Raw genomic sequence first — 27321 nt, forward strand, 5'->3', positions numbered from 1 at the left:
TAGCGCCAGCATTTGGTCATTTATTTAATAATTTTGCACAGCTTTGTTATAGTTGTTTCATAAGCTCACATACGTACACACAAGCACACACACACACACATGTGTGGAATGCACACTAAAAGGACCTTTTGTTAGCCGAATGTGATAAATCGTTTGAAAAATTTTCGCTCTACATACTATACCGACCAAACGAGCGCCCGATCTACCGACCGTCCGTCCGTCCGACCAACTTATCTACGTATCGTTAAATCGAATTTACCGAAAACTACAATACGACACACGATATACAAATACATACGCATGTAGTTATGAATGTGCACACACAAGGACGACAAATGGGAATCCCCGCTGCATGTAGACTCTACAACCAGCTCTCGTGATGTAAGTAAGTAAGTAACGAAATTGTAATTTTTGGACTATGCCAGCAGAACGAGGTTAACAGTTCCGCTTCCGCCAATATTTGCAAAAATGATTGTAAAACATACACTGACACCACCAAGCCAAGCCAACCATTTACTTACTCGCTCGAAAAGTCAGCTGTTGGTTGTTGTTGTATTCATATAAACGTATGTATGTATGTGCGTACATATTATTGCGTACGAATATTAACACAATTTATGATGACACAATATTGTTTTATTGTACAGCACAATTTTTGCCACAACTGTTTCTCACAAGCTCAAATATTTGCACAAATACACTCCATAATCGGCAGCCGTTGGTATAGATTTTCAAATAAACGCGTTTCACTCGCGCGCCACATCCCGTTCACATCCGTACGCTGAAACGCCACGATTTGAACTGATTTCTTCATTTCACCTTTCGTAACATTTTGTATAGACGTTGACGATGTCCTGCACGATTTTGACTACTTAGTGTAACGACTGCGATAACGACAGGACGACAATGTAATCGTCTCTACGCGTAGCTTATAGACAATGGTGGTGAAGAGTAATGTGGTGAGTTCTAAGCTCGTTGCACTCATACATCTGTTTGCACTTAGCAGGAGAGATACTTCGGGTTGCCCTATCGAGTAAAAGTTTCACTCAGTGATGAGCTTTTTGGGACAATAAAGAAGGTGGGAGTCACCATTTCGTTTTTGAGTGCAAGAAAATCGTAGAATAAAAATTTTTCTTCAGAACAGTGGCGGCTAGAGGAAGCTGTTACCGTGTCCTCGTCTATATATAATCTATAGAAAGCTTATCAGCTTAACGCTTTAGCCGTGTCTTCGGTCAGCTCTGATTTAAAAGCTTGGACTTAGAAAGTTGTAAAGCCGATAAAGCAGCACGCTAAACTGTTTGCGAAAGTTGAACGTGTCGTCTGGTGTTGTCCACATGTCAAATAAGTGAAATACATATTTATTTGTTTGCTTAGCAGTTATATTTAAAACAAATTTAGTAACTTGGCTATCAACAATCAGGTACGTAAGTTTCAGCAAGCATTTAAGTCAACAACACGATTTCCTTCTGCAAAATTAATACAGGCAACATTTTGATTAAAAATTATACAAGGTGTCCCAGAAGTAACATGCCAAACTTTAGGGGAAGGTAGGTGGGGGGTGAGCTCACTGATAAACAAAAAATTTTCAGGTAAAAGTGTCACCGTTTTTGAAATATTTACATTTTTTTCGAATTTAAAAAAAAAATCGTGTCTTTTCATGAGTTTTCTTTAACTGCAACTACAAACCGGGCAATACTTAGTAAATTTTTTATGTAAAATACTTCAAGATAGTTGCCTCTCCATACTCAAATGCAATGTAGTTAAAATATATTAAGGAACCATCATAAAATTAGGACTATTTCTGGATTTTTAACTTTTTGATATTTTTTTCCCCAACTTAGACTTGAGCTATAACTTTGCATTACATAAAAAGATTGCTCATTTAATAAAGATTTCAGAAAGGTGCCACAATTACTGTTTTGAATAGAAAAAAAAAGTTATAGCCGCTTTTGTGGGTAAAGGACTGAGACACGCTAGAATGTATTTAATAGATTTAAATTTAAGTTGGTATTGGTACCGACCAATGACATGCTAAATAGTACAAAGGTACATAACTACTTGCTTCTGACATTATTTTATGTTACTTACCGGAATTAGTGAAAGTGGATTTTGTGAAATTGGACCCTTCGAACATTGTGTTATTAATACTATGACAGAGAACACGCAGTATACGTCGCATGAATATGCGGATATTCACCTAATTTACGGTGAAGCTTGCTGTAATGCCAGAGCTGCTCAAAGACTCTATGCAGAGCGATACCCCAATCGTCGACATCCGGGTCGTGAAGTATTCGCCCGGACCCATAGAGAAATATATGAAGGTAACTGACTTTTACACCTTTCTTGTTTGCTTGCTTGTTAACTATCATTTATCACTTTTTTAAGGTCGCATACCTGGAAGGCGTGGCGGCGAAACATTTCGAAATTGCAGAGGTTATCGACGGTCAAAATTTAAAAAAATAAGAGAAATGTGGGTCTTTTTTTAATTTACCCGATAAAAAATGCCAACAAGCCTAATCCGACAATCCTGTATATCCTCTTCCCAGATCAAATTCCATCTTTGAAATCGAGTAAAAACTAGTCATTCAAAAACTCATAAATCAGAACCCTATTTTCTGACCTAAATCAACAGGTCGCGTACTCTAAATGACCTTTAAAAAATCTATAAAAGTAGGCATTAACATTTCTCATAAAAACGAATAAAATTTAGGGGTAGGGTCTTGTAATTTCTAAAAAAAAAGCATTTTCGATTAGTACCCTAATGTACATGTTAATGTAAAGTACGTCAACCACCAAAAAATCAATGTTCAATGTTTGTTTATAATACCTTCCAATCTTTAGCACATTTATTATTGTAGCACTTGACACACAAGGACCAAGTTCTTTTAGCCAAATAGAGCACGTCACATGCGTTCCGTTCAAGGATGAAACTGACAGTTGAGTAGACTGCGGGAGAGCGCCATATTGACAACACTTGCGTCGATAGAACCAACAAACGTTGGTCAACAATCACGATCCAGAAAACAAAGGTCATGCCAGTCTCGGACCGCTAACCCTCTGTTCGTCGATTTGACAGCATCTACCCATTCGCTGACGTCATAAAATGCTTTTGTTTACATTCATTGTTGCCAACTTGATGCTTTTCGCACCAAATTTCGTGCGTATTCAAAACGCGAAAATTTTTGAGTTTGGTGCGTGGTGCCTTTTTGGTGCTTTTGTTTTTAGTTTGAAGACACAAAAGTAAAAAAACTTTAAAAAGTTGGAAGCAAAATTTACAGTAATCGTAAGTGTGGTAAGCCACTTTACAAAAATTTTAACAAAATCCTGGCACAGTGACATAAGCGACAACAAAATATGTGGCAGCACCTTCAATCATGCCAGAAGAAATCGACCGTCGTGCAAATAACATTAATTTTTATTAATTTTAATCGGCATCCTTACAATAAAATTATGTATGTATATAAAGTCCATAAATTACACCAATAAAAATGTGGTGCTTTTTCAAATTCAAAACTTGGCAATACTGCATTTTGATCGAGACTTCCTCTTTTTCTTGTCGAGTTCGTCTTGCTCTTTCATTCTGGTATTTGTTGACGTCACGGCCTGTTGCTCTCAGCTCGATTGGCGCAATCTTGTATTCTATCATTCTTGGACCCAGATGGATTCTAACATTACAAAGTTGTTTTTGTTAAAATTGCAGATAGAGGCTATTGAATATAAGCCCTAAATATTAGATTGTTCTACAAGCTACTTGTAGAAAAACTCGAGCAAAGTTCAAACTGTGAGCGTATATCAAAGAAACTCTAAAGCTTACTTGTGGAACGCGTATGTGTAACTCGAAGTTACTTCGAGTAGCTTGTGGAACAAACTTATTAACGCAACTGGTACGTATCGACCCGACGATATTCCATTCAAGGATTGATATTTTTTTGTATTGATTTCTTAGGCATATCAAACATTATCTGAAACATGTCAACTACAATTAAATTATCTTCTTACTTTTTACAGTACAGTTTAAGGAAGTTACAACGTTATGTAAAAACCTTAAGAAAATCCTAAAGTTTTTTGTTTGAATTGAGAATTCAGTACAAATCAGTACAAATTTTGAAAAATCAGGACATTAGCGTACTGATTGAAGAAATTAATAAAATCAGTACAAGAGTTGAAAATCAGTACTGTACGATAAAATCAGTACGTCTGGCAACCGTACCCTAAAGGTACCACCTTTCCGATGAAAAAAAATTATCTACATCGGTCGTCCAAAGTTATGCGGTAACATACCTAAAAAAAAATATTCCGACGAACTGATAACCTTCTCCTTTTTGTGAAGTCGGTTAAAAAGTGCGAATGTATTGCTATTGTATTTGCAAAATTGATTTGTTTAAACCCCAAGTACGCGGTCATAAAAAACAGCCAATTTTTGTTTGCAAAATGTTTGGTGGATCCAAAATGGCGACCAACTTAAAAAAAATTTATTGGATTTGTTTAAAACTCTTAAACGCAATTTTTAATTTTGAAAATCTGACATCAGATTCATAATCAGCAAGCTCAGAAACGTACTGGAAACGAAATTCAACCCTTGACAATGTTTAAAACGTTCAGTATCAACGTTTTACTTTTAGTGTTTTTTTTTTAATTTGATCGCCATATTGGATCCGTTATTTCGAATTTAAAAAAATTTACTTCAGGTTCGTAATAGGCGACCACAAAAAGTCTCGAGTGCCGGGTTTCGATCAAATCCAATTATTAAAAAAATGGATCGCCAATTTGGATCCAGGATAACGTATGTATATTATTAAATACTTCTACTTGTACGAAGACATGACTTCAACGAATGTTAAAAGCATGGCTGAGAGAGCAATGAAGTGGAGACAGAATTTGAAGAAAGATGAAAAAAAGTGGACGGAATATTAAAAAGGAGAGATCGGAACAAAAAAAATTTATAGAAGTAAAATAAAATATGATCATATCATGGCAAAAAAGCACCAAGATGTGACTAACTTACGCAAAAGAAATTCATTGAAAACAAAAAACAGGGATTAGTTTCTGTGAATTTTGGCAAGTATAATATATACCAAAGCGCCACATGGTTTTCATGGTAAAAAATATCAGCATTTTAAAAAGGAATTCAGGGATTTCGACACTAGCAAAACAAAATTTTATGCGAGCAGACCAAGCCCAACGAAAATAAGTTCAATTGACACTATTTCGTATACTGTTGCGAAATAAAGTCAATTGACATTATTACCATTTCACCCTCTAGCTACTCAGGCCTTAATTGCTTTGCTTTATTTACAATAGAACCTCATATTTGCATTAAAAACGAGCCTAATATAGTTTTTATGATGGAAAAGGTGTCTTCAAACGGAACATCCGTAACGCAGGAAACACCTATATCGAAAAACGGAGAACCAAATCGATCGTGATAGGCAGAAGGCACGTTTTCAGTGTTTTAGACGTACGTACACTCCGAGGGTCAAACATCACCTCAGAAAACTATCTTCTTGCAGCCCAGATGCGCACAGCCTCTGTGCAGCAAAAAAATGTTTGCATCCAGAAATGAAAGGAATGCTTAACGTCGAAAAGCTGAATTAACAACATACGGCGAATTTATTCGCCACTCGACTCTCAAACCGTCCCTCAGAGAAAGCTCTTCAAAACCCAGCATATGAGAGCAATAAACCATATTTCCCGCTCATTACGTACCACCGCCGAAGAAGTAGCCGGATTTGAGCGAGCCTGAAAGAACAGCTGGTATAATAAAAAATGTCATGAAGCTGGAAAGAAAAAAGATGTCGCCTACGGGGCCACGCTGCCAGCGGCCGTAACGCAAGCCATAAGGCATCGATATGGGGAGCTGATGAGGTAAAGAGACGTATTTCTATAATAAAGGTAGAGAGACCGAAATACGTGAGTGCGAAGAATTTAAAACTCGAAACTAGAAAGTTAAGTGATTTACGGACGGCTTCAAGACCAAAGCGAACTCCTGACTGATCTTTCGAACATACCTCAATTATCGAGTAAACACTTTTCCACCCCTATAAATGGCAACATCACTGAAACTAGAGCAGAAGATGACGACGGAAGTCATGTACCACGCCTGACCACGACGAGGTCCAAATAACAATTACGCGACTCGAAGACAACATAGTTCCGGCGGCTAGGAGTAAATAATGTTCATGCATCAACTCTTATGCTGAATATGGTCACAAGACCGCATGCCCGACTACTGGGATTTAGGTATGCACTGCCCATTCCACAAGAAAGGTGACCTTAACACATGCACAAGCTACCGAAAGACCATATATAAGGCCTTATTGTGTAAGAGACTGAAAGCTCGTGGGTCTGGTGAAGAAAGATGACAATGACGGTCTCTTCTGTCATGAAGCAAACATCGCTTCTTGGCACCCAATTTCTGTTTGATTTAATTTTTGGGTAAATTTTGCGACACCCTTTACGAAACCAAGTATAGAAACTTTTCATCAGACAATAAAACTATTGTATTTGTCATATTAAATCTCTCCAAATTTTTATTTGCTATATCTACATAGGTGAGTGTTAATCGTAACAACATTATTTTATATGATTTAAAATTTGTCTTTTATATATTTTCTAAATAACAGATTAGTTATCATTGATTTTTTTAACTTTTATAAGTATTACATACTCTTAGCTTTTGTGTAGTATGTATGTATGTATGCATGTTTTTATATCAGAAAATATTAGCATCTTTAATAAACAGTTTTTTATGTTCGATTTCTTTGTTTCAGTTATTGTTCCCAAGCTGATAAGTACAGTACATCACAATGACATTAACAGCGATAGACTCGCTGGCTTTCAAAGCACTAAGTTCGCGCAACATTTTCCTTTGTTTTGTATGTTTGTAGTAGTTATGTACTTATTTATGTATGTAACTAGTAAATCACTCTTAGAATTTTTTTTTCATTATATTTCATTTACAATTACTAAATACGTAAATATATTTGTAAGTAGTTAACGTACGCACAGCTTTGCTTTCTAAAGTAACTATGATAATTAGATAGTATTTAAGTATGTATTTGTTAAGTAGCTGAGACATCAAGTATACAAACAAAGAATTCATTTATTTTTTCTTGAATTTAATCAAGAGTGCATTTTAATTACAATTAGTACCTAAGTCATTTTTCTTATGTTCCGATGCTTATGGACTCTTTGTGACAATAAGTTAATTAAAATTTCTACACTAAAACTAAATTGCAAATACTCACAACTATTCGCTACGTAAGTAATATGTAGTGCGATTTTTAAAACGTCGCAAATTGGCATTTTTGCGAAATGGCAATATTGTTAACAAAGTTGTATGATCGACCCATCGCAACTCCGGATTGCAAATAGGGATGAAACAATACGAGTAAATACAAGTACATACTCGATACTTTTCGATCGAAACCAAATAATTTTGGTATCGAAACTCGATACTAACTTCATTGCCTTTCTTAATAAATATGTAGCAATATGTTATCAAAGAAACTATACAAAGAAGAAAAAGAGTAGGTTACATAGAGTTGATAAAAAAAAATTCCTCGAAAAAACTGAAATATTCCAGAAAATTTAAACGCATCTCTTTGCTTCTAGTCTGGGGACAAGTGTGTGTCAAATACTAAAATTGTTTTAGTTCGCGGTATCAAAGAATTTTTTATTTTTTTTTAATTTCATACATATCATTTTGTTTCTATACCCTTCACACTTCCAATTGTATGTAGAATTCTATCAGGTGAAGTAGTTAGGAGAAATGTTTGAAACTAAAGTACTATTTAAATCTTTGGCTCATAACCTATGTACATATTTAATAGTACATTTCCACTGCACTGAAATTTTTGGAAAAACTTTTATTCCTGGGAAGTACCATAAAAGAGGACTTTTCCTCAGAAATACTTTATGAGCAAATTTTTTTCTTAAACGAGGTTAACTTGATTTATCTGAGTTAAACACCTTAAACGAGTTTAACTTTTTTTAATCTTTTCCCTTTAACGTTCTATGTTAAATACCAATCATCATTAAACATATAGTTGGGTGTTTGGCATTCCCAGATAAAAGTTAACTTATGACATAAAAAAAATGTAATTTATTTAGTTCATAAGGAATACTTTCATAGTCAAGAGTATCGATATGAGTAGATATCGATACTTTAGATCCGATATTTTTTAGGTAGCGATACTTTCTTTCGAAACTACATCCATGTATAAATATCGATACCTGCATGGTATCGTTTCATCCCTAATTGCAAATGTAAAATTAAAAAAAAAATGCCGCGCGTTAGAGAAAAAGACAATTTTTTACAATTCGAAGCAGNCGTTGCCAAGTCAAAGTCGCGAAACATATCGAGCCCTAACCGCCAAAATAACGTAAGCGACATTTTTTTCAAAATTTTCTTTTTGATGCAGAAATATTCCCAGAGCTTCTAGATACATTTCTGCAACAAAAAGAAAATTTTGAAAAAAATGTCGCTTACGTTATTTTGGCGGTTAGGGCTCGATATGCTTCGCGACTTTGACTTGGCAACGATTGCCAGCTCAAATACCATGGCAAAGTCGCACGAAAGTTTACATATAAAAGTAATCAGCTGGTATCGCATGGTGGAAAATTGTGTGACAAATGCGATATTTGCAACCACTTTGCGACGTTTCATGAATCCCACTAATAATTATTACTAGTTTTTAAGGTAATACTTCCATCATGCGAAATACTTTACGTTTTCAAATCTTGTGTTCTTTGTTCGAACCGAACATACACACTTATGTATGTATGTATATTTCTGCACTCATTTTTTATATCAAGAGTATATATACAATAATTTTTCCTCTAAAAACTTTTAAGATTTTTCTTAAGTAAATTATTTAAGAATTGCATATTTACGATAGAAAAATACTTTGCTTTGTTACTTATTTCAACATTTAGATAATGGGATAACTTTACATTCTCTTTTAAAGATAAAACATATCTATTAACTACAAAATTAAGCAAAAAACTTCAAAAAATAGATACATATATACAAACAAACAAAAATAGCAAAATGCCATAATGAACAAGAAATAATAGAGTACTTAAGTACATAAGTGTATGCTTAAGTACAGGCAATTCCTTCAATTACAATTACGCAGGTGTTAAGGTTTTAAGGGTTAGTTATATATTTCTTTCTATGCGGGAATAGTTGCTTCCTCGTAGAAATCAGGTTCGTCCTCATCTTTGACTTCATTTCCATCGAGCTAAACAAAGATAAAACAAAAGATGATATAAGCGATAATATTATAATAAAGTACCAGGGTATCAAATCATGATCACTTAGATAGCTTTAATGTTACTGGAATTTTTTATTTAACCTTACGATATATGTACATACTAGGGATGTTAATTTTTCGGCTTTTTCCGATCCCGGGAATAGTCTCGGGATTTAGATATTTATTACTTTTCAAGAACTTGAATCGAAAAAATTGCTTCTAGGTATATTGTTTGAGAAGCTCTTCTACCATGAAATAAATAATAAATAAATGGGTTTGAAACCAACTTTTTTATTTAAAGTGACGTTTTTATTTTTTCTCTCTGACCGCAGGATTCATTTTGAAGGACTTTGTAATTTCAAAGATATGATTAATTCCAAAAATTTAATGCAATGTGGAATAAAAATGTTAGTAACACTTTCAAAAGAAATTTCTTCAGAATTAAAAAAATATAAATTTTTTGGATTCACAAGAACGAATAGGTAATTTTTAAGCTGACAAAGTTAGAAAAACGAAATTCGAGGATGCTATCGAGTTTATATAAGCCCTTAACATATAATTTTTTTTCAAAAATAAATATTGCGAAATTTCAAGAATAAAATTTTAAAATGACAATTTCAATATTTACCAGCTCTTCTGCACCAGAAACGTGAATCTGTTTAAATTCTTCAGGATTTCCTATTTAATTTTATACCCATACATCTTCTCTAAGCACATTTCCCTGAATTTTTTAAATCATTTTTGAATTACTGACGTCCGAGTGAAAAACTAAAAACGCAATTTTACTATATTTGGCCCAGGGTTTCGCGAATAGACATTTATAATAAAATATTAATTAGTAAACAAAAAAAGAAATATAGCCATATAGAAATATAGTACTGGTCAAGAATAGGAGCTTCTATTATTGCCATCAGTGCAAATTACAAATCTCGAAAATCCCGGGATCACTTGCCAAGAATCCGGGAATTTTCGAGACCTTAAAAAGTCCGGGATCCCGGATCTTCGCTATTACATACATACATATGCATGTATATAAATGAAAATAAAGAACTTTAAAAAGTATATTGATAAACAAAAAAAAAAAAATTTCATATATTTTAGCCTACCCAAAACCTCATAAATCTATTAGAAAAATATTTAGGAAATAAATAAAAAAAAATTAGCTTTTGATAACTAATTAATTAGAAATCGGATGTAAGCATTCACGAAGTTTGCATGCTGTATGCGTGAAAAAGTGTGAACAATTCATGAGCGGCTATGAATTTCCAGAAATAAAGTCATATTCTGTCGAACTGTACTTTGTTCCTTTTTAAGTACATTTCTCTTAAAATTTAAGTACTATACAACATCACAAAATGGTTGTTTTATTTTCAGTCTTGTGCGAAATTTTAGTGAACGGACGTATCCTGTGATCTTATTTTCGGCACTAACAGGGCGTTTACATGATATGAATTTGCATACATATGTAAATGCAACCGTTTCGTTTGTACTCGTACGTGCCATATATTAAAATGCATCAGAAAAGTATAATTTATGTACATATGGAAATATATTTATATCGTGTTAGAATGCTTTAACACTGATGACAATATTTTTTTTTAATACAATTTTACGAAAATTTCGTAATAAAGTTGCCATGCAAATTTAAATAACTTAGCTCATGGGCCTATCCATGCAGGAGACTTACCGCTTGCAGCTGCTGTGGCGAATAGATCATCACAAGGCGCTGCCTTACCGGCACCATAAGTATTAAGAAGAATGGAAAAGCCAATGATATTTTGGACGATTTCACAGCCCAAAGTATTGTGAGACAAAGCAATTGTATTGTGGTGAACAGGTGCATCTTCCAAGTGGGCACCCGCTTCACATACGGCGTGGGTGGATAATGTTTTACAGGCATGAAGTATAGTCTCATTCTATAAAGAAAAACTCGATTAAAGTAATTAAGTAAGTATAAGTGGTAATGGAAATGTAAATTTACCTATCAAAGAACTGCACGCCACTCATAGATGCGATACCCATGTACAAGAATACGCCAAACAGTACCGCCATAGGCACCAAACGCAACAGTGGTGCCATTGTCACCGACAAACCAATCATAAGTGCCACGAAGAAACCGGACAAACGCTGCTCTTTCACATCAATAATGCGTGGCGATTCACCAGGAGCATGGGTTCTGAAAATTTATAATTTTAACTAGCACAAAGAGTAGTGCAAAAGTAAATAAATTTTTTGCTCACCTTGACATCACCGTTAGCGCAGAAACGTGTGTTACCGAACGTACAGTGGCCGCACAATGCCACGGCGTACCGAAGAAACCGCAACATGTATTCAAAAAGCCTAATATCACAATATCCAAATGCAATCCCGAGCCCTTTTTCAGTCCACGCTCCGGATTGTCGACAATTAACTCAGAGATATGCGATTCCATAAAGATGAGGATGTATACCAAAATAGCTGGTATGCCACACGCAAACGGTATCCAGATGGGCACACCACCTAGGGGCACCAACCAACCGCGCACTTCCGGATCGCTGGGTGAAATACCCTCTGGCACGCTGAGTTTGTCCGTGTACACTTGTGGTATTAGATAGTCAATCAAAACAAAAATCGCTATGGCGATCGGCACACCAAAGTCACCCAGCGCACGGCGAGCATTTCGTCCCAGGAAATGGGAATTGCGGAAGAGTTTCAGATAGTAGGCGATAGTGAAGGTGCCCAAGGTGAGTATAGTGCAAAAGAGTGCTGTATTTGGCATATTTGTGTATGGTGCATTCGGCGAAATTAAGCCAATGTGGGACGTAATATTTGAAGGCGACATCTCTGTGGTCACATTGCCGAAGCTATCCATGGTCGTATTATCGAAGCTCTGCAATTGCGGCGCAAGTGTTGCTGGTGGGAAATTATAGTCGGCCAGCAGTGGGTTCTTCTTATATACAGATACTAGCTTCGTTAAAGTCTCATAGATATAAATCAATGTGATTAAGGCGGAGAAGATTTCTTGCGTGAAACGCGTAAATAGGCGCACATAAACGCTGCACTCGAATGCTGACAACGTGGTGGCAATAATGGCCAGCCAAACGCCGATATAGGCGCGTATAGTGAGAAAAGGTAAATTATTCTCGCGACAGAAGTTTATCAGCGCCTCATCAAAAAGCAGCAGTGGACCCGTGGTACCTATAATGCCGAGCGGTTGTCCGGAAATCGTATGAAAAATTATACCACAAAGTGCTGTACTCAACAACGTCTCCGAAATACCAATTAAATTTCCTGTCTTTTCAGAGGCCAGACCACCGAACGTGATGGCCGTCGAGAGGCAGGCAAAGTACATGAAAATCGTGGCGGCTAGCGTTTGCGAGTTAAGGCCGTCCGTAATATCGCTCTTATACATGGGCAAACGACGCTTAAGATCATTACGCAAGCCGCCCCACCACTTGTGTGTCTTTTCCATCGGATTGATTTTCTTCTTCCCATCCAAAGTATCCAGTTGTGGCTTCTTTTCAACAACTACTTTAGTCTCTTGCTTTATTTTCTCCTTCAATTCATTTTTCACCTCCAACGCCTTTCGCTTGCGTGAGCGAATCCAGTCCTTCTTTGCTTTCAATTCCTCAAATGGCAAGAGATCTTGACGCTCCCAATTACCCGGTGGCAACACAATAGAATCATCCAAGAATTCGTTGATGGCCGAAAGCAGATCTTTGCGATCATCTGCCTTGTATGCGATTGCATGGAATGGTTCGTTCGCCATTAGCGTAGCAATGGAGCGACCCACTTCATGATAGTCCAAATCGAGTGTTGGTGGGCCCATGAGTATGAACATGAAGCGCACCGGCACAGCTACCTCGGTCAAAGTGGGCATAAGCACACCTTCGGCGAGACGCACAAACGCAATGGTTGGCTGCTGTAGAAAGTCTACCGCGCCCACCTGTAGAAAGCAAGATCGTTTCCCTTTTTTTAGCAAAGTGTTTGTGTAAACTAATTATTCATCTGTTCTTACCAATACAGTCGTCGCTTCAGCACCCACTGGTATACGCTTCAGGATGGTATCGTTCTGTAGCTTTTGTAGGTTCTCCTGCGACGATGAATACATGTCGTCCCTCATGTCGATCTTTAAATCATTGCTACGTTTGCTGCCACCAATTTCGCTAGCAGGCATTATCTTCGGCCGTTTGTCTTCTCCAGACAGGTTCTGAGGAGGTAATATCGGAATTTTGTGTTAAAAAATCACAATTGGCAAAAAAGTTAACCTTTATAAAATTGTTTCTTTTTCGATAAAACTACAACTGTAACCAAAGCTTTTAAGTTCAAAAAGGCATTCTACTACCTTAAAAAGCATGCAGCTACTTCATGTGAAGTTATAACGGATACGGAAATGTAATAAAATATTGTATATACAGGTAATATGTTCATAAAATACAAATTCTTTTTGCTTTATAGCAATGCATGCATATCGGAACCGCGTAAGAAATTGAGAAAATTATTCATTGAAGAAAAAACGGTTTTAGGTACATTCTCTCGAAATTTAGATTAATCAGCCTTAAAACTCTTGTAGAAGAGTACTGGAAATTTGTAACTCATTTGTTATTTTTTTATACTCAAATGCGGATATCCTGTTACCCTATTAAATAAGTATCCAGGATACTAACGTAACACACTAGCCAGGAAGAAATTATCTATGCAACGCCCTTCCTTATTTCGTCCAATCTCTGACAAAGTTGGCCCATTAAATGGTTTTTACGACATCAAAATAGGCCAAACACTATATTTTGGGCATAAAAGGAAGCAGCGCATAAAATTGATGCACATAACAAGAAAAATGAAACTAGAAATCATGCCGTAAAAAACATTGACCTGCATTCCCACTGAATTTGTAAATGTTATTTATTTGTTAAATAAACCTTTTAGGGACCGTACACCTATCGAATGATTGACCTCAGACAAGGGTAAGTGTGAGAGGAATGTATAGAAATCATGCCAAAATTTACATGCATCATTATGGGAAATTGTAGAACAACAAGCTTATATCTTTCTTGACTTATACATAAAATACAACTACTTCGATTACAAATATTTCGAATTTGAATTTAAAATTTTACCTAACTACTGAACGCATGTTGCCCTTTTTGTATTTTTCTACAATATTTATGCCTATGAAAGGAGTCTGCATAAAACCAACTACGATCTGTATAATAGCTGAAGTACAATGCCGGCGAACGGCGAACTCACCACCGCGAAATTCGTGCTGCCTGCAAGCATATGAAATTGAACACAGCCAAAGCGAAATGTGAAATTCGCTCGCCGGCGTTTCGAGGCGATAGATTTATCTCTATCGCCCTGCTGAGCGATGACAGCTGTACGTGCCAAAGGTGGCCGTATTTCTTTTTTCAAAGTTTTAGAAGAAAACAACAAAAACACGAATTATTTTTGCTATTTGAAAAATACAGTTGCGGATTCGTTAAGACCGGCTTGCATTAAAATAATTTATAAAATTTTCCTTTGTTTTATATTTATATTTGTTATAATTTCCTCATTTCCAAATACGATTTGGTTTTTTCTAAATATGGTCACCCAAATCATAAAGGCGACCAAATGGTATCAGCTGTTTCCGCTACCGCTCTAATTCTGTTTAAGTAAGCGAAATAGTTGGGCGAACGATGAACGACAGCATCGCCAAACTCGGCGAAGTTTGCCGTTCGCCGGTATTATATTTCAAGCATTAGAGATACGCGCGTGAGCAAACAAAAACAAAATTGAGCCACCCTCACGCAGGCACAAAAATATCGGACTCACGTCAGTCACGCGACATCACGCTCATAAAACCAAAGTGTTTTTACTTTTGCAGTATTTTATACGAAAAAAAACTCTTTTATTAAAAAATAATAATCCAAGTACACGAAGGTATCGATATATTCACGAAACTATAGGCTATACTGCGTTTTTAGTTTTTCACACTGACGTCAGAATTTTTTTTCAAAGGACTAAGAAATTTTAAAGATATTATTAATTAAAAAAATTATTAAAAAATCAGTGCCATGTAAAATAACAATATGGGTGCCAAAGGAGAGAGCAAATTGTGCAGAATTTAAAAACGATAAAGTTGTTTGGTTAAAAAGGACGAATAGGTATTAAAGATGCGCTTTCAATAATTTTTTTTTTTTTTGAAGTTAATAAAGTTTGCAGGGCGAAATTCGATGATGAGGTCGTATATTAGTCCTCAAACAATATTTTTTTTTTTTAATAAATATTGCAAATTTTTAAGGATATTTAAAGATAAAATTTGTAAAGGATATTTTTCAGTACCTATTCGTCCTTATGCACCAACAAAAATTTAAACGCTTTTAATTCTACAGAAAATTTTCTTTTATATGATATCCTCATTATTATCCTGCATTTGAAGTAATCATACTTTTTATATTTCAAAGTACTTAAAAAATCCTGACGTCAGAGAGAAAAATTAAGTATGCAGTTCTCCTATAATTTACCAATCGTTTCGCGAATATATTATTTTTTTATATGTAAAATTTACTGTCGCACATTTTCGGTTAGATTCAAAATTCAAACAAATTGAAGTCAGATCGTCCAGACTTTTTTTCCAGATCAAAGATGTGCGTGGCCTGGAATGGTCATGATTCAACACAACTTCTTTTTGGTTGACAAATTCTGGTCTCTCTTTCTGGATCGCTTCGTTCAAACGGCCGAGTTGAGAACAGTATAGGACCGAATTGATCGTTTCTCCAGGTTGTAGCAGTTCATAAATGGACAACACACTTCCAAACCCACCGAGCACTCGACATAACCTTGTTTGTCGTCAATCCAGGCTTTGAAGTCGATTTCGCAGGCTCATTTGGCATATTTCTTCAGATATTTCCATCGTTTTCAAATGAATGTCAGCTATCAAACGCACGTACGTTTGACGCGCAAATGGATTAGCATTTCTAAAAATATATGATCATCAACAACGCACAATGACAAATAATCCGCAGAGACTTTTCGTATGTCCCAATACTAAATTATTGGTTGTCTTTCGCGTGCCTAGGAACTTTAAAGCAGTCTTACATTTGCTGCAGCTATGCGGAACTAAAGCAGATGACAGATAAAAATTTGAGGCCAGACGCAAAAGGTATGCCACAATGCACGTCAAGAAAAAAATTTTATACTGCTTTTGCATTTTCATACATTTCATCTTATCTGTCAAAGCGAATCTGGCACGCAACCCGAAGCAAAAGTTTTATCTGACATCAGCTTAAGGTTTCACTATATATTTTCTTGATGTGTAAGCAAGTAAACCAATGCATTTTTGGCAATAAGAGTATAGTTTGTACCTAACGTCGCCTCTTTGAAGCAGTTTTTTAAATTTATGTAGCTTTTCTCTGCTCATAATTCACAATTTTCGCAATGAGAGCGGCTACAGCCTCAATAAGTATGCGAATGCAACTTGCTACTAAATATTTGTTTAACATATCTAGTTTGATCTTTCTACTTAGTAGCCCGCGTTATGCGTTGCAGTTTTGTAGGCTTCACTCAAATCTTTTATTTTCAGTGTATTCGAAAAATTGCCAAGAGAACTAGATACTTGTTGCAAAATTCATTTCCCATAATTCATAAACTCCAAATAGTTGCTACGTAAAATATAATGAGTAGGTACAATGAGTTAAACGAATCAACACTCGTGTATGTATGTATCTATATAGGATTAAGACTGAAGTCAAGCATTTGATAGTGCAAGGTTTTATGTAATTGCAAGAGTCAGTGTGAATGTGTTTGCTTCTTAACAAAACTAAAAAAATTAACTAGAACAAACTTTGCAAACGAAATAGAGTTTTTTGTTTTTTTTTTCTTTACTCCCAAATATGACATGGTGGAGTGCCGCCGATTGATATTATTGCTGGGATCGACGCCAAGTGAAATGGATGTAGGCGGTGCACTGAGTGTCTCACAAACGGATCGACGCTTTTTGGCATTTTTAATATTCCTATGATGTTGTTGTATTGCTTGTTGTTGTTGCTGATGAAGTTGATGTTGAATTTCGCCGCTCATCCAAAGCAACTTTATATGTGTATGATTTAATTAAATAAAATTTTTATAAAAAGGTATGCGTTTGTGAAAAGAATAATGGGCGAAGCAGTTTTTTGCAGATTTTAATATTTTTTTTTTATGTACGGGCCAATCATTTATTTTCGAATCAAAATAATTTGAATGATTTTCGCAAATTAAAATTACGTGCATGAATAATGAGAAAATAAAAGCATTTAGTTAGAAAAATTAGAAGAAATAGAAAAATATTTGATTAATATACATACATATGTATACTTCTAATGCCCATAAAAAATTTGATTTTTTTTTGTTATTAAATTTGCAAGAAATATAAATAAGCACACAAGCAATTTAGGGTACTTTACTTGAACTCATCCGTTCATCTTTTCCGTTTTGTATCGCTTTTATGCCTAAAGTCAATCAATAACCATATTTTCTTGTCCATTAAGTACAGCGAATTTTCAAAGTTTGCTTTTGTGCCCATTTTACAGTGCATACTTGTTTACGGCAAGACTATCATAACTCAAATAAACACATTTTTTCCCGAAGCTCTGTAGCAAAGCTTCAAAGCGAGGCCATCGCACAGGGAAAACAGAGATACAATTTTCATAAAACGGTATTTAATTTAACTGTCATTTTGTGGATTAATGCTCGTTTTTGATATCTTGAGTTATCACTTTCTTACACATATACAAAAAATATGAAAAATACAATAGAAAATCTTTGTAATGACTTTACTGTTTTGGCAATCGCTGTTGATACTTTATTGCCATTCGGCGGTGATTTCTGCTTGCACACGCACACATATGACATATGATGAAGACAGGAAGAGTGCGCGGATTATGATAATTTTTTTGATACATGTACGTACATATGTATGTATGAATGTAGTTAAAGTCGTGTATGAGCGAGCGGGTGAAGACATTTTGATGCCGACATTTGCAACAAAAAGACATTAAAACAAAAATTTGTGAATGTCCAGCATATTCGGTGGATGTGTAAGCACGACAACAACATTGACGATTATTATGCAAAAAGAATGTGGATTAGAGTGGAAACAGAAATAGAAGGAGAGTAGAAAAACTGTTTTATAATGAGGGATAAGTTTTTTGTAATATTTTCATAAATTTTGCGTATATTTTTTTGTTTTGATTACTTTGAATAACAAGAAAAAAATACTCGCACACATCTACATATGTATGTATGTATGTATATACGGATGTAAATATGTCTTCGTCAAAAAAGGCACCTAATTTTTAACTTGTGCAGGGGAATCAAAAAAACCTTAATATTAACAAAATAATGGCCCTTATGGCTGGCAATGTATTTCGCAAGGATATTTCAACAACTTTTTAAGCTACCTTAATTAAACGCATGTGGTCATGACTACTTAAATTTCAAAAGAAAATGTGTTGCAGTGCTTGGAGTGTGCTCGCGCTATTTCTAGCTCCCTAACTTCCCGCGGGCTACGTAAAATAGTCACGGACAGAATATCGCCGCGTACTCTCTTGACGAAGAGACGTTTTTATTTCTTAATCCAAGTTTGAAGTCAAAGTATGGTTTTTGTGTTTCTAAGTTAACGATAACAAACTACTTTAATATTTTTGATAAAACACAGTTCGTTCTTTTGAAGTGAAACTTCTTTAGCGGCAGATGGTTGGTTGGGTGTAAATTGGCAAATTCAACGGAAATGGTTGGGACGGTAACATCCCTGCAGAAAATGTGACTAGCCTAGAACTAGCGTAGAACTAGACCTTTTGCCCGACAGTACTACTTCTAGCTCAATACCAAAGCAATGCTTTCAACTGTCCAGTTTTACACGGCGATGTCATTGGCGGTGGCAATTGTCGCCCAGTGCATTACTTTGCAATCAGTTTTTAACCGTTTCGATTTTGGAAAGGTTTTTTTTTATAAGAAAACGTTTTTTTTCTTTTACAGATTCCGTTTTTGTTACATATGTTATTAAAAAAATATATATATCGTAAGCTGCACGCAACAATTTAAATTCTTTAAATTTGAAAACTCACAACCGCCTCCACCGCGATTTGAACTCGCGACCAACGATGGTTGAGTCGGAGGTCTTCTCACTGAGCTACTTTCGTATTGTACGAGTAGTGGGTTTCAACTGTCCCGCTCTGCATTCCTTTTGCACTAGTTCAGAGATAGTTCTGAGATAGGTAGTTCGGAACTAGCGCTTTGTCAGACTGTCTCTTAATTTTACCGCAGGGTACATACATGCACATGTGTGGATGTATATTGGGGCGGGTCGATTTTTTTCCCAATAAAATCGCATAGGCGGAAAATATTCTACGTATCATTCCGAACAACTTTGCTTATGAAACTATGGGTCCAAAATATATTTCGAGATAGCGAATTTTAAGGTGAAGTTTCATATCAGATAATAGAAAATTTGTTGGGAAAAACTCAAACAAATAGCTGATTTATGTATGAATGTATGGGTACAAAAAGCAGTTCATTTTTTAAAATACTTATATAACTAAGTTTTTAAGTCCTGCTTGCTTTCCAAACGTGGTAATCTTTTCGACTAACATCTGTTCTAGCCATAAAATTTTCACGATATTTTTCCGCTACTCGCTTAGAAACACTGGTTAGCAGTTGAACGTATCGTTCAGTTCCTTGTATGTGACATGAAACTTGTGGGTCAGGAAATGATTGGTGTTCAAATTCTAAAAATGCTTTCAAATGGTTATGCGGAATGTAGTAATAACCGGTTCTTTTAAAACATTTTAATCTTCAAAATCTATCGTAATGAAATAATTAGAGCAGTCAAAATTAATTTTTTCATTTCTAGTACTACTTGAAATAGGACGTTTTTGAACAGTTTTCCAAAAATTTACAATATTATTATTTGTCGTCTAAAAATCATTTAAATATTAATTTTCAGTTAATAAGTTTCAGTAGTTACTAAAATATCGCAGTTTTCATATTTCTGAAAACCGAGGTTATATGGGAGGTAGGCGCGGTTATTGTCCGATTTTTCCTTAAAAGAAGTACACACACCAAATTTCGTTAAAATATCTTAATTTTTAATCAAGTTATCGTGTACACAGACGGACAGATGGACGGACGGTCGGACAGACAGTCACCGCTTAATCGTTTTTTTTTTCAATTCTGATCATTTATGTATTTAAAAAAATAAACTAAGTTTTGTACCCCTACACTAATAGATTAGCTATTTGTTTAAGTTTTTCGCACACAATTTTTTATTGCCTGATAAATATGAAACTTTCCCTTAATATTCGCTAGCTCGAAATTGGTTTTAGACCCATAGTTTCTTAAGCAAAGTTGCTCAGAATGATCCGTAGAGCATTTTTCGCATTTGCGATTTTTCCGTTTTTCTACAAATCTACCTGCTCTAGTGTATATATGTGTATTCATACATGAACTCATAAATCGCTAGCTAAGGGTGAAAAGTTGCTGCTAAGTCCACTTTTTCTAAACAAATTATTTTTTTAGAAAGAAGCAAGAACAATTAAAAATGCATCGTTTTCCAAAAGATCGATTTGCCTAAGTATTTTAGTTTTAACTGTTTCTATGCAGTTATGCGAAAATTTGCTAAAAAGTGCGTGAGGAATATGGGTTTGAAAGGTTTTCATTATCTCCTGCAAAATTAAAAAAAAAACTGGACTAAGCAACTCTATGCTCTAAGCTCGCAAAATATATATGTACATGTATACTAATATGAAGGTATAGTTGATAGAAAATAAGAAAGGTATTAGTATACGTAGATTAGATCAAAAAATAAAAAATAAGGTGATATATGCAAATAAATATATAATAAACGACACATGAGCAAATGTAATTGTAAAAATAGGAATCAAAAAACATTACACTGTAAGGAAAATATCATGTTTTGAAATTACACAAAAAACGCCAAAACACTTGAACCTTAAGATTGGGTCGTAGATTACGGATCTGTATACTAGTTTTCCAGATCAGGCCGTTTCGCAAGGATATTTTCATTTTTATGAAAAAATAATCAATTTTGAAATTTTTTTAAAATAAAAAAATAACTAATCTTTTGTAATTTTTTTTTTTAATTTGTTTAAAGCCTGTTTTTTGCCAAAAAATCAAGGTACTAGCGATGAAAATCGATGGATAAATATACAAGTTTTGCATGGTTAAATGAAAATTGCAAACATTTTTTGTATTAAATAGCGCCACGTAGTACATGAGCGCACCCATACACACTCGTACATGGCGTATGAGTATCATTTTCCATGTAACAGTTTGAATTCTTATTCATTCGCAAATCAAACATAAACTGAAAATATCTCTGGAAAGACACCTGACCTAGAAATACGGTATACGGATCTATAATCTACGACCCAAAATTAAGTTTACATACCTCGGCGTTTTTTGACTCATTTTAGCGTGAAACTATGTAGATAATATGGATTAAAAGAAATGGTATGTACATAGGAATCAAACCTTCATATTGTTACCTCAATACATATGTACATACATACATATAGGAAGGCACTCACTCAGTTCGTTTCGAAATTTAGCTTTGTAAAAATGTCAGTAGATTGCTCACTAAAGACATCATAGAATTCAAAAGCAACTACTATATCAATAAATTATTTGCAGTTTTTATTAAAACCAGTATTTTCAAGAAGTTCGCAACTACAAAACTTTAATTTTTACAGGCCTTAGGGCCTTTCTACATTAATGTAACGATATGTATAATTAAGGCAACCGTACGGACATGTTTCATGTTTTGAAATATATGTAAAATCGTATGTTTGTTAACTGATTATATGACATTGTTAGCCGGTAAGCAATTCGCTTGCTGATACATTAGCAATGTGTGCACAATTACAATAAGTATTAGTATACACAAAAACAATCATACTTATACATAAAAATGCATGTATTCTTCACATACATATATAGTACATAGGTATCTGCCTATAATTGCAGATAAATGTGAACTTTGAAGCTTACCTGCAAGCTTGTGTAGCTGCTATATTTCCGTTTCGTAAACGGAAAGCCGCTTTGATGTTCATTCACGTGTCGGTGACGCAACAGTAGTGAGCGCATAAGCGCTGGCTTGTCTTCGGCATTAATTAGCTCGTCGACAACCATCTGTACAAGTGAAAAAAATAAATGAATAAAAATAAAAATAAAAACGTTGACAGAAAAGGTGTACATGAGAAGAGTGCGAAATAAGCAGATAATGAGAAAATCAGGCAGTCAGTTGTTTGGCTTGCTCACCTGTTCGACAACGCGATAAGCCACGGCAGGCAGATCCTTCTCATTCAAATCGAGTAGCACTACGCCCGTTTCGAGACAGCGGCGCAAATTGAGCAACGAATGGAAGGAGAGTGAAGCAACATGCGGTTTGCCCCAACGATCGGAGCCTTCCTCAACATCCTCTTCATACTTGATCCAACGCGCGGTTTCTTTCCATTCACGATCCTCGCCAATGCCGGTGAGTTCATCGAGTTGTACGAAAATCTGGGGAAAATTTAATATGATGCATTTAATAAATGGCATAAAAATCCTCTTTGCAAATTTAATCGCTTTCATATGCTCCTATGTAATTTACCTCATGCGGACTATGATCGTAGACCTTCTTCAGCTGCAAGCCCGCCACACTAATCTGTGGCAGCTCGNTCATCGGAACGATGAGATCTCAATTCATTGAGATCAGCCTCCTGTTTAATTAATGTGAAAATTAAATGTTTAATTAGAGAATTAAAATACTGAAACAACTTAAAGCGTGGTGAAACAACCTGTTTAACTGGCTGTTGTGCCTAAATTTGCAGTTTACATTTTTTGGTAAGCATAAATTTATTATTTTTTTTTATAATTTTTATGTATAGAAAGAGGGTGAGAGAAAAGCACATATATAAAGCAATTTATGAGTGATACTTTCCTACAAATATGTTCGTAGTACTTCTTTTTAATACATTTCTACTAAATAATAATAATACCATAATTTCGATCTTATTCTAAAATCGGATAAAGATATTTTTTTTCTGAGTCAAGAATTTATCTTAAGCATAATAGCCAAATTGCCCAGCAAAATCACCAACATTCGTTGCGAAATCGCCCAGCAACGTAATTACGTTCATTATTCCGACCCAACGAGAATCAAACTTGAATTGATAATGACTGTGGAACTCTTGGCTATGTTTGGCTTTTAGCGCATTTAATAGAACGAGGGATTTTTATGAGTCCGAATTTAGGCTGATTTGAAAGCCTTGGAATTTTTGGGGCAATCTGGTTATCAAAAGGATGGGGTCCTTACGGGGGTGTTACTTTAAAAAGACCAACAATGGATATCGCATTCCCTTGAAGCTGAGATGAGGAAGTTAAGATCTCTACTTATAATGTGTTTCCTTTCTCTAAAAGAATGTTAGTGGAATCAAATGTAAGGAACATTTTTTTTTCAACAGTTTTAGACTTGTTTATTTGGAAAAAGTGTACAAAAAGTAAGCGGTAGAAATTATCACTGCTAATTCGGTCTAAAACCCACCGACCTAAGTCACATATCGATACGCTATATCTACACTTTTCACAAAAATGAGATGCGGATATAAAAATCAACTTAAACCTTAACTGCCATCGGTGATATTAATGCCGACCTTGTGTAACGCGTAACAGAAGAAATTACTATTAAATTCCAAAGCAAATTACACAGTACTAGGGATGTTAATCCAATCCTCGGGATGCCGGGCCTTTTTTAAGTGCGAAATTAGATATTCAATCCCGGGATTTTCGGGATTGGTAATTTGCAATGGTGGCAATAATAGAAACGCCTTATGTTGACCAGTTTTTACTATAATTTCTGTATTATTTAATATTTATTTATTTTTTTATAAATGTCTAGCTAATACATACATACACATAACACCGTGCAACACAATATGTTACACACAAAAAATCAATATATCGCGAAAACTGGGCCAAATAATCCAGTAACAATTGCGTTCTATTTTTTCTCTTTGACGTCAGGATTTTTTAAAAGGGCTTTGAAAATAGAAATAATATTCTAAATTGCACTGACTTTTTTAAATAATTTTTAGAATTTATCACATCTTCTGAAATTACAAAGTTCTAATAAAAAACTAGTTCTAAAATTAAAAACGCAGTTTTATTATATTTGGCCCATAGTGTGTGATACTTTTATAAAAAAATTAATTATAAATAAACAAAAGAAATGTAGACTAAACTGGTTGAAATAAGGCGTTTCTTTTATTTTTGCTACTAGTATAATGAACTCCTTTCAGCCACCCAATACATAAATTGTTGACTTAGTTCATTTTGCATCGAACTTTTTTCGACATGCCTTAAGTTACTTTATCAGATATATACTCGCTAAAGTATTGCTTAAATAGCGTATAAACTAAATTACGGTCTATTGTTTTGTTATTAATGAAATATTTTTCAACTTAAATAATAAAGTAGGTTTCAAACCCATTATTTAGTGTTTATTAAATGGAAGGCAACTTCTCAAACTATATTGATGCAATTTTCATGTTAATTTATTGAAATATTACTAATCCCGGGCTAATCCTGGATGAGTAGTGCGAACAATGTCCCGAAAACCCGGAATAGAAAAAATGTAAAAAGTTAACATCCGTAATCAGTACTGACGGGTAAGTCCCACAATAGGTTCTAACATCACAGAGTAATTTGTGAAAATTGCAGATAGAGGGTGTTGAATATACGCCTTCGATATGCAATAAAAAATGCACTTGGCCCCATGAAAGTAGATATTGAATGGTGCTACTTAGGAGAATTTCTAGAATTCTTGGAAGCCTTCAAACGTTGATCTTTTGAGAAAAATTACAACCAGTTTTTGGTGATTTATTAGAAGCTACTTCATTTAAGGTTTATACGCCTCATTTAAAAGTTCAAATGGTTCAAAATGTGTAATAGCTTTTCCAAATTTTTACTGCGTGGTGTTCGATAACGACAAAAAATTATCCAACACACAAAAATTAAGAGAGCGAGCGTTCATTTTGATGCAAGAGAAGCGTTCATTTTTTACTGGCAAAATTTTAGCCAGCAAAAATTATCTATCACGATCTTATGATCATAAAACATATGGTTGTAATTTTTGTAAATAAACAAAAATGAATTTTTCGAGTTTTGGCATTTATATGCTTTTTAGCCGCCTACTACGTGCTTTAGTGCTAAATAGTTTTTACTTCAAGAAATGTTCCTGGCGAACATTGAACGTTCACTTTCCTTTTTCCTTCCATGGAGGCAACATGAATTTCAGTTTGTTTACAAATAAAACANACATAGTCAGCTGGTGTGTCTTCATCTTCCAGTTATTGTAAGTGATGGCTAATTTCCTGTTCGTTTACTTTTTTTGCTTTTTCTTCTCTTTGGGAGAGAAATTTCGCTTACGCTCTTGATTTTGATTGTTGGCTGGTGTTGACTAATTTTGTTATCGAACACAACTATTATGTCTATATGTGCATTAGGGTGGTAAAAAAGTAAAGTCGGAATTTTAGTGCTCTCGTCCACTGAATTGTTCTATATCAGAAAAACATATCACTCGTTTTTATTATGAAACCAAATAATATTTAGAGGACGCTCAATGTCCTTAAAGTTTTCCAAGTACAATTTTATATGAAAAAAAAAACAATTGTTCGCAGAAGTGGTATATAATTCTTGAAAAACAATATTTTTCAATTGGTAATCTTAGTTTGTCTTCAGAAAACTTCCTTTTATAACACCCCATTCTTTATTTAACCATTTTTCAATACTAACAATTTTTTTTGGGTCCCTCCTCCATTGCGTTTCTTTGAGTTTTTGGGATTTATAAAAAATAGTTACCCAAGAAACATTTAGGTTAGAGAAATATTAGAAAACGATTCGAAATCTAATATTTTTCTAAGAGGAAGGTAAGAAGAAGACTAGAAAAACTGTCAATTATTATAGCCTTCTCTACATAAAGAACATAGTTCTCAATATCGAGAAAGAGGTTAGGTATCTAATCGTATTCTAGCGTTGAATTCTAATTGGTTTCCAATGTCTAATGTTTTTATAATCATCCTCTAATCGCATTATAACATAGTTCCTTAAATTGATTTTAGATTCGATACAATTCTAGTGTAAAATCAAAACACTTCCAGTGGGCGTTAATGGACGAAAATTTAAATGATAAATTTGGGAATTAATTAATGCTGAATGTCCACTACGCAAAAATTACAAAAAATTGTCAACCGTTAAACAAGTTACATTGAAAATACATATACATAAATATATATATATATATTTTTTGTGAATAAGGTTGATTTTAAAGAATTCTCTACCATAAGCTTTTCCGCACAAAAAAATACATCGAACACTTTGAGCGCTTTGAGCGACATTTAAATATTTTTTAATTTCAAAATAAAAAAATAGGGGTATACTTTTTTTCGGTATAGAACAATCCTTCGGGGTGAGAGCATTACAATTCTGACGTTACTGTTTTTGGACCACCTTAATATACATACTTTAAACGCAGTTATGAAATGCTTTATGTGTATAAATGCGTTCTTTCAGTGAAAATCTTTTTTTGATCTCAACTTTATTATGGTTTATGCAATTCCATTTTTGTATGTATTACAAGAGAGCCATTGAGTGAGTCTATAAATGTAAAGATGACTTGGAAATGGGAGAGTTTAACTATACCTTTTGAAAGAATGAAGATTTTTTTTTTGCTCAGGGTCCCCATTTGGGGGCCAGCATTTATAGCAGCCCTAACTTGGTGTGTAATAATTTTTACATACAAACCCAATGCGGGAATGGATCATCTAAACGCGTAAATACCTCGTAAGCACATAAACCTCGTGAACTCATTTAATTTTGCTTGGACAACCGGTTTATTTACGAGGTTTACGTGGTTACGAGGCATTTACGCGTTTAAATGAATGCCCATAATATAACTACAAATGCACAACAAATGTAGCATACTCGTAAAAACTTTGCTGATGTGCGCAAACCAACTTTTCACAAATTAATTTACCTCTAATGTGGTATCCTCCGGTTGCACGGATACCTT

General features: G+C 34.6%; 1 protein-coding gene across 2 annotated transcripts; it reads right to left on the reverse strand.

The window, feature by feature from the left end:
- Positions 1-8489: 8489 nt before the first annotated feature.
- On the reverse strand, positions 8490-27321 carry Ae2 (anion exchange protein Ae2). Of its 2 annotated transcripts, none has more exons than XM_017629772.1 (9): positions 27286-27321; positions 22864-22972; positions 22530-22772; positions 22260-22400; positions 13255-13446; positions 11498-13182; positions 11239-11433; positions 10945-11173; positions 8490-9245 (listed from the first exon to the last, which is right to left on the reverse strand). In XM_017629772.1, the coding sequence occupies exons 2-9, from the start codon at positions 22933-22935 to the stop codon at positions 9177-9179; spliced, it is 2826 nt and encodes a 941-aa protein (XP_017485261.1). In that variant the 5' UTR covers positions 22936-22972; positions 27286-27321; the 3' UTR covers positions 8490-9176. The 2 variants fall into 2 exon arrangements, with proteins under 2 accessions (XP_017485261.1, XP_017485262.1); XM_017629773.1 differs by lacking the exon at positions 27286-27321 and adding an exon at positions 17100-17303 and having other exon boundaries at positions 22864-22923.

Source organism: Rhagoletis zephyria, unplaced genomic scaffold, assembly GCF_001687245.7.
Source record: "Rhagoletis zephyria isolate East Lansing unplaced genomic scaffold, Rhagoletis_zephyria_1.1 Rzeph_scaffold_07056, whole genome shotgun sequence".
Classification (NCBI taxonomy): Eukaryota; Metazoa; Arthropoda; class Insecta; order Diptera; family Tephritidae; genus Rhagoletis; species Rhagoletis zephyria.